Source organism: Alligator sinensis, unplaced genomic scaffold, assembly GCF_000455745.1.
Source record: "Alligator sinensis unplaced genomic scaffold, ASM45574v1 scaffold205_2, whole genome shotgun sequence".
In the NCBI taxonomy this organism is placed as follows: domain Eukaryota; kingdom Metazoa; phylum Chordata; order Crocodylia; family Alligatoridae; genus Alligator; species Alligator sinensis.
The window spans coordinates 546,136-555,020 of NW_005842563.1; the positions used below are offsets into that span (position 1 = coordinate 546,136).

General features: G+C 38.1%; 1 protein-coding gene across 5 annotated transcripts in view; it reads right to left on the reverse strand.

The window, feature by feature from the left end:
• Positions 1–8,885, reverse strand: part of IQCA1 (IQ motif containing with AAA domain 1) — a 210,441-nt gene that overhangs the window by 83,678 nt on the left and 117,878 nt on the right. For all 5 annotated transcript variants that reach the window (XM_006032340.2, XM_025214087.1, XM_025214088.1 and 2 more), the window contains one exon: positions 4,531–4,615. In XM_006032340.2, coding sequence (XP_006032402.1) covers positions 4,531–4,615 — 85 coding nt within the window. The remainder of the gene's footprint in view (positions 1–4,530; positions 4,616–8,885) is intronic.

Sequence of the window (8,885 nt, forward strand, 5' to 3'; positions counted from 1 at the left end):
CTGCCGCTTGCCTGTGGGGCTGCCCGTGTGAGCGGTGATGGCCACTGCCTCCACAACCTCCTGCTGCCTCCATGGAGCCATGCTCGGAGCTGTGCGGCTGGTGGCAGCAGCGCAGTGTGGGGTGGTGGTGGCGCATCTAGCCTGCAGAATCCTGACTGTTCTCATTTGTTGCTTAAATTAACTTATACATTGGATATTTCTACAACTTAATTAATTAACTTATACATTGGATAACTTATACCTTAAGGGAATGGCTGTGTCAGTTTTTCATGGTATCTAAGGGCACCTGTACATGAGCGCAGAGGCTGCTCCGACGCACTGGAATTTTAGTTCATTGGAGCAGGCTCAATTAATTGAGTCTGCTGGAGTGTGGCAATTACCATGCTCCAGCAGCCTCCTGTGTCTCATGTATCAGTGTCCCCATGCATTCAATGAGCTTTAGTTCAAGCATCCCCACCACTATTTTTAAGCATGGGGATGCTGATACACGAGATACAGTAGTGCTTTAATTAAAGCAGCCTACCTTGTGGGCAGGGCTAGAGGACACGCAGGTGGACTGGCAGCCTCTCTCTGCTAGATTGGCTCCAAAGTGGAGCTTGATTTTCCTCCTTCTCCCCCCGATCAAACAGTGAATATTCTCTCCCTGTATAAATCCATTTCCGCCACTGTCCAAAACACAATATAGGCTAAATGGACCAATGGTCTGGCCCAGTATAGCACTTATGTTCTCAAAGCTGCACGTGGAAAGCTATTTCTCTACAAAAGCTGTCAAGTCAATCGTTCACTTTCTTAGGTATTCCAGTTTAAAAAGTGATCAAGTTATACATGAAGAATGCTGATGAACGTTCAGAATGACTGCATTAATGTATAAAAAATGCAGTTCAAGATATGAAACTCTACAAATTGGAGTCTGTCATAGGCATAATGGGCATATCTAAAGCACTGCTGTTTATAATTGTACAAACTGACACTGTGAATAGATTACTTTTGTTTCATGGTGATTAATAATAATAATAATAATAATAATAACAATGATAATTTGTATTATGGCGCTGAAGAGATCACTCAGTTGTGAGCAGGCACATGTGTTTGTGCAATATCTAGTACATATATTTTCCCCTCTTCCTCTTACTGCCAGCAGGTTACAAAATAGAAATTACAGCAGTTCAGAATTAACTTCCTAATTCCCCCACAAATTTAATCTGCAGGCCAAATCCCAGTAAATGGAGTTTTGTTTGATAAGCTACTGAATTTTGGAAGTAATTGTAGGAATAATATGATTTTTTTTTTAGATTGCAACTTTGATGATGAATTGATTTAAAAATAAAAAAGAATTAATTGGAGAAACAAACTGTATTCTTTTTGGCAGTAGTATAAAAACAAAGCCAAAAAATGTCACATATAATGATTATCTTCACAGAAGAATCTAAGAGACATTTGGGATAGAAAACTGAACCAGATGCAGTAAGATTACATTATCTTATCCCCTGAAAGGTCTGTGAAGAAATGGAGAAAAACCTTTTCTCAGCCAAGATAGCCAAACTACTTAACACTCCCCCCAAACCAAAAAAACCCTAAATCAGTAGGCAGAAAAAATCCTATTGGGACACCTTTGGAAAACTATTTATTTATTTATTTATTTTTACTATTTCACCATTGTGAAATAGCTGTAAAAATTAGGTTAAAAGCCTGAAAGTTTATTTTTGTGCAGAAGGCCAAGTTTTATTATAAAGTCAAACAAGGTCATAGTTGTCAAGGGATAGAGAAATAAAAAAATGTATAGTAATGCAGTAATGGTTTGTGAAATGATTAATTTTTATTTTATGTTCCCCAATGTGCCTTTACCTAAGTCTTATAAAAAAGTTCACTTTAAATACATTTCTATCTTGATTTTTCATGGTGCTTAACTTGAGAGTAACAAACCCATTCACAGAAAGTAATACATGCAAGAGATGAAAAACTGACCCCACTGAAGTTTACTGGTGAAACTCATATTAATTAAGTGGAGCCAGGATTTCTACTAGTACCTGAAAGTTGAATGAAAACAGTTGCCTTCAGACATACCCAATATGCAGACTGAGTCAGATGAGAAAAGGATATCTTATTTATGTGTTTGACATTCACATAGCAAATTCATTAACATATTGTAGTATCCTCTGTATAGAATAAATTTCATCTGACTATCTGGGAGACTATGGGACACATTTTGATCTCAGTTACACTGGAGAAAAAGAAGCCAGAAATATCTCTAAATCAGATATTTCCCACCATAAGTGTGCCAGTAGAAGTAGGTATATTTAAGTTCTAGGTATTTTTTTCTTTGTGCAGGGAGAAAGTAGGCAGTAAAACAGTCTCTCAAACTGTTTTTCTGGCTTTCCACTTCCTGTATTTACAATGCAAAGAGGAAGCAGATGCCCAAGAAACAACAAAATAAATGAGATATGAATCAAAAAGCTGGAGGGAAAAACTATTTTCCAGCATCTACTACAAAAGTAGGTCTCGCTTTAGTACCATTTCTCTTCATAATTTATTTGTAAATTTTGTTTATTCTTGTTGTTGGCAGGTCTAATTATCCTTACGTCCCCTGAAGCCTTGTCTAGTAATAAGCTATACCTGCTGGGCAGCTCTCCTGCTGCTTAGAACAGGCAACAAAGCCCTCTTGACTCCAGCATATGTTTCTACTTTAAATCTGAAAAACTTAACAGACTGGTTGGTCATTCTGTCTGCCACAGAACAATAGAGACGCTTAGATACAGAGGGTGGCAGGCTGACCCTAGCAAACTGTGAACTTGATCAGTAGCTAAAGCAGGAGTATACCCAAAGTTCATTTGTAGGGAGGCATAGAGGGTCTTCATGTGATTATTTTCTTATTCTAAGCAAAGTAACTGGCTTTTACAGCGGTCTGCCTCATGCTAGACTATTTGTGGTCAAAACTGCAAAGATACTGCTGACATACCCCAGGCCCTTCCCTGCAATTTTCTAGAAAACTATTAAATACAAAAGAATGTTTTATTATATTTTCATTAAGTAAGAGTATCAGTTGCAGGCAGGTAATGCATACAATTATCTTTAGCAACTGGGAAACTTTATTTTAATAACTACAGAGGCCAGTGGGTTTTCCCCTAGCCCACTAATAGTCACCACTGGTTTACTCGGTAGGTCAGAATCTGTGTACTCGTGCTGGGTTTCCTAGTAATTTCCTCCCAACAGATTTATCATCCTACTAACATCGCTGTTGATGGAGAAAATGGTTCTGAGTGCCAACCTTTGCCTTTACTCCTCCAACTGGGCTTAATGATATTCTCCATGTGACATTGTGGTGACCAAGGAAAGAGATTACAAACCTCTTTTATTAGTTAGAGAGGCCAAAAGAGGATTTTGACAGGAAAAACAACTAACAGGGGTTGCAAAAAGGTGTAAATTATATAAAGATCTCTCACTGTTACTTGTACTCTCTCTCACTTCTTTATGGCCCTCTTGGCAGCACATTAAAGCCCCTTAATCCTGGCCTCTATTAGAAATGTTTCTCTGGTTTAACTAAATAGATATTTAAGATCCAATAGGATTAGACTATTACAAATCTCCAATGTAGAAATACTCCAGTTTACTCCATATTAAAATAGTTTAGCTCAGGGGTGCTCAAACCCTGGCCCACAGATCAGTTCTGGCCTCTAGCATTGTCATCCAGCCCATGGGGTTCCCTGTGGGTCCAGAAATTTGGCAGGGTGGGAGTGTTGTCTCTGCTGCCAAATCTCTGTGCCTGTGGGGAGCCACAGGCCTTGCATGCTGGATCGGGTGCTCAATCCCAGTATCCAGGGTTGGGTGGGGGCAGGGCAGTGCCAGGCCCAGGGCCCAATCCTGACATATAGGGATGGAATGGGAAAGTGCTCAGGACCCAATCCCAGAGCTCAGGGCAGGGAGAGGGCAGGAACTGGACCCTGGGGACCAATCCTGGCCCATGGGGGCTACCCAAGGCCCCGCAGGATCCAATCCTGGTACAGAGTTTAATCTGGCCCTTGGACTGGCCCCATGCCACTCATTTGGCCTGCAGGGCCAAAAGCTTGAGTACCACAGTTTTAGCTTAATTGAGTAATTTACTGATACAAACTAAACTGTTTTAAACTGGGGTTAAACCAGCTGAAACCTGTGTACATCAGCCTAACTGAACAGATTCAGTTAAATGCATGAAACTCTTATGAGACAACTGTGCTCATATGTCCCTTTCACAAGTTTATCAGTCTGCAGTTGTCATACCTGACACATCTTTCAAATGTGGCTTATTAGCTATCTGTCTTGAATGGGAACAAATTTCTGTTTATAGGAAGTGAACAATGAAACAAGTGAAGCTTATTTGCTTGCTTACACAACTGAAGTCATTGCGATCCCAACAAGTTTTTTAATCATAAACTTCTTGAATGAAGAGCATATTATAAAATCACATTTGTATAGTAACGGAAGCTTTTGTTTCTCTCTAGTTTCAATCACAATGCATTCTGTTCTTTTTTTCAGGAGAGAAAGAGACTGTGATACCTGTTCTGGGGTTTTCTGAGAAAAAATAACAATTGAACCTCCATCCTCTTCATCAGGGTAGTCAGGAAACTTGCCTGTAATGTGCCTGTATGAGAAACAAAGGGAAAATATTAAGTGCGTACATTAAGATACTATTGTTGCTAATTATATTACCTTAATTACTAATGTCAGTCTACTTATTGAGGCACACCTTTTATTCATAAGCAGAGACTGCCAGTATTGTATTGCCTTGTGAGATAAAGTTTTAGTTCAGCAAGATCATTTAAATTAGAAAAATTCAGCTGAAACTTCTCATGACTTAGCCTGTAATAAAATACTAATGTTCTTAGACAAACTTTAATAAATCAGATAAGTGTGTAGGACAGTGGTAACTGCTGGACTTTAGAGGTACTGCAGTGGGACACAAGGGTGGACATAGTGTTTGGGAAGGGGAAGAGAGGGAAGTAAGGCATCATTTGATTCTTTCAAACTGTCCCATGGCACCAGGCAGCATTTTCCTTGAGACATGAAGATCAGAAATAACCACCTTATTAGGCTGTGAGCAGGTTAATTAGGAACTGAGGAACATACCAAGCCAGTTCAATCTCTGTAGTACGCCTGGGAAGAGGAACCCGGGGTTAGTAGGCTGGTCAGACCATGGAGCTTAGTCAGGATGTTTGGGGCATGGCACTAGGCTGTAGGACTTGTGAGTGTGGTTAGGTGGAAGCTGACTGCAGGGTATAGAGTATAGGTGGATTGTGAGGCACATGGGATTATATATTGGGTTGTGGGGCTACACGGGATCCAATGTGGGGCTGTGGTAGAGATAAGACCGTGGCTTTAGGTAGAAGTGAAATTTAGTAGGGATAGTTAAGTGCAAGGACCCACATATGCCTACAGCCTACCTATTTATCAGGCCCATGCACTGGCCCTCAAATCACTTTTCAGTTGTTAAGATAGGCTTTGGCTTTCGTAGTATAAAAGCATATACAAATTACATATATATATGAAAATCACTTGTTCAAAGCAACATTGAAAGATGTTTGGATCCTGGGAAGATCCTTACATAAATGTGTTTGAAATGTAGTCAAATTTTATACATTCTTGCAGAACATTTTTATTTGAAAGATTTGACTTATTCTGATGGAAAAAACATTGTATCTGATATTTTTTGACTAGCTCTGCTAATGACTGTTTGTATTTTTGAAAATCTCCATTTTTATTTAGGGTTATGGCTTTTAAGATATGAAAAACAGTTCCTTTTAAGGTTTGAGACAGTGTTGATGAGTTTTTTTTATAACAGGTTAATTTAAAAAATCAATGTTGAATGAAAAACATTTAAATAGAATACCCTCAATTCTTATTTAAAATTTTTTTTTAAAGAATTCTTTTGAAGTCTCTTCTGCTCCCTTGAGGTTATACTGATCTTTCAGGCAGGCCTGAAAACAAACATGCAAGGGCTGCTGTTTGGTTTCTGTGCATACTTCTTCTTTCTGCTTCCTTCAGTTCCAGGTTCTGTTTTTTTGTTACAAATTCATATCCTCCCAACAAAGTGGCGCACAAGTGATGTAACCGACCATCAAAGCAAGGAATTTTCTGCAGCAAGTGCTGTTAAAAGCACAAAATTCTGTTCTTAAACTCTCAGGAATTAAAGTAACAACAATAAAACATTGCCTCTATGGAAATAAGCTTTTTAAGGAAAACAGTATCACTTTTTTTCTTTTTTCCAGGAATATATATTTACATTAGGTGATAATAGTTACTACTTTACAATTAGACAATTGTTTCTATTCTTTAATTTTTGCTCACCAGATATTAAATTCTCAAACATATCTGCAGGCCTTTTTCATCTTTGAGTCTCCAGAGTGTTAACGGCCTTTTAATTGGCCTTTCTGAATGTTTCCTTATTTTTTAAAAATATATTATCAACATGGCCATAATTTTTTAATACAGATCAGATTTTTGGTACACAACATTTCAGTATATTTTAATACTTTTTATTTAAAAAAATCAGGAAAAATACTAATTCAGAAATTTGGGAGAAACAATAAAAGTTGGTGTTTTTCAAACATTGTGAAGTGAATATACCTTAGGAATTGGGGAAAAATAATCACAAAACCTGGTTTATATTTTTCAAACAGTTTTTTTAACAGAAATGTTGGCTTTTCCTGTGTAACTATAACTTTATGTTAAGCTATAGGCTAAATTTTAAATTAGCGTATCTGTTTCTTAGAGTGAAAATGTTGGGTTTTTTTACTACATTTCTACAAAGTTGCACCTATGATTGTGGTCCCTAACTACCACCAAAATACCAATTATAAAATAAAAATGAAAATGAATCTATTATAACTACAGACATTTCTGCTTGTGTATTCAGTGATTATTACTTATACATGCAATGAGATTCAGAAAATATTGCTCCCCTACATTTATCAGAAACTCCCATAAATAAAAAGATGCATTCACTTGTACTACAGACATGATTTTAAAAAGCAGTTAGAAAATGGCCTGAGAATCCAAAAACAAGTATGTATTATCAAGTCTGTTAAATGTTAGGTCACATTTGATTTTACAGACACATTTTATCTCTAAGAAAAATAAGGACTCATTCAAATTCTTGACTCAATGAAAGAGTTTATTGTATTAAATTCAACCTCTATGTTTAATCACTGCTAAAAGTTTGACTTAAAATGACAAAAGCCAGAGTATTTAATGCTAAGACTGTCCTCCAACTAACATTTATTATTAATGTTAGTTGGAGGAGGAAAAAATGGGAATGTGCTCTAAAGATAAAGAATCAATTTGAACTCATATCCTAATGTAATTTGCTTTCTAATGCTTGTTACAGAAAATTTTGGATTTGGTATTTTTATGTGCTTTTTATTTAAAGCAGATGAGACAAAAATTGATGTTATGTTCTTGAGAGAGAAAACTTTTGTCTGTTGAGCATGTACGTCAGTTGAGCGTTAGCGTTCTGAAGTTTTGGTAGCATGGACTAAAATTTAACAAAGACTGTTAAAGTCTTGTATCATCCATCTTTCTCTGTTCTCTGTTTGGTGCATCACCACTTCAGCCACTCATGATCATACATCTTTCTAGAAACCAATGCAATTATTTACACTGAAAAATAACATTATGAAAGATTAATTCCCAAGATTAATTATGTTAGGAACTTTGAGATGGGAACCAAAGTTATAAGTGTGCTGTATAGTGGGGAGAGGAGAAGGCAAGGAGGAAGATGACTTAGAGGGTCATGTAGCCAAGGCTGGTTAATCGTATCTTTAGTGACCTGGTCACATGTTCATTCAATTAATGGTGTGATAAAATAACGAATAAGCCACAAAGTTATCACATAAAATATGTGTAATAATAACTTTTTGGCTGGTTCCTATCACATTTTTAACTGACCCTATGGCCTCTGGAGCACACTGGAGCCTTTCAAGACTCTGTGTGCTCCAGAGGCTGTGTGTGCTGGTCGGCTGATTGCACTTCCCAGTTGCAGGAGAGTACCCGGGAGCTCTGCTAGGGCTGCCAGCTGGGGAGTGCATCAGTGTCAAGGGTTCCCCTGTGCACCCCCAGCTGGAAGCCCTGGTCAGCTGATTGGGTCAGCCTGACTCAGCTCCCCCTGCACACGCAATATGGCGTGATGGGATCTGATGCTCCATCCCACAAACACTCCTCCTGCTGTGCACGTTTGGCATGCCAGGAAGTGTGATTGTTGGAGTCCTGCCTCAGATCCCATCACACCTTTAATTTAACATCTGTCAGGGGCCTAAAGGAATACAAATATAAATTCAAGTTACCCAAAGCATTATATAGCTTAATTGGCTTGTAAGGTATTCAGATACTGAAGTGATGAGTAAAACCAATAAATAAATTTACTTTTGATCTGAAATTATTTGCCACTCTTTTGTACAGATATATTAGCTTTTCTCTGCCATACACATTTCACATGTTTCTGGCTTCCCTTTTCCTTTAGGTTTTGTCTTAGGCACCACTGCTTTTTTTTAATGCCCATAGAAGGACTTGGGCTATGTCTACAGTGCACCTGGAAGCATGAGTTCAGCTTGTGCAGATGTACCCATGTGAACACCCATATCAAGGAGACTGTAGCAGCAGAAGTTTCAGCAGTCAAACAGGTACCCAGGGCTCTGGGAGGCTTATGTGGACTGTGCTGTGACATCTTTATTACTTTCAGTACACTGGCTAGGGAGATTAAAGTCAAGTTGAGTATGTCTATAGGTGTAGAAATCGCACCTTCAGAGTGCAAAGATGACTTTTAAGGTATTGGTTGATGGGCTTATTTCTTCTTTATCTGGCAAAACAGTGCCAATAGCATTATGAAATTAGCTCCACCATGATAAGCCTGGGAAAGA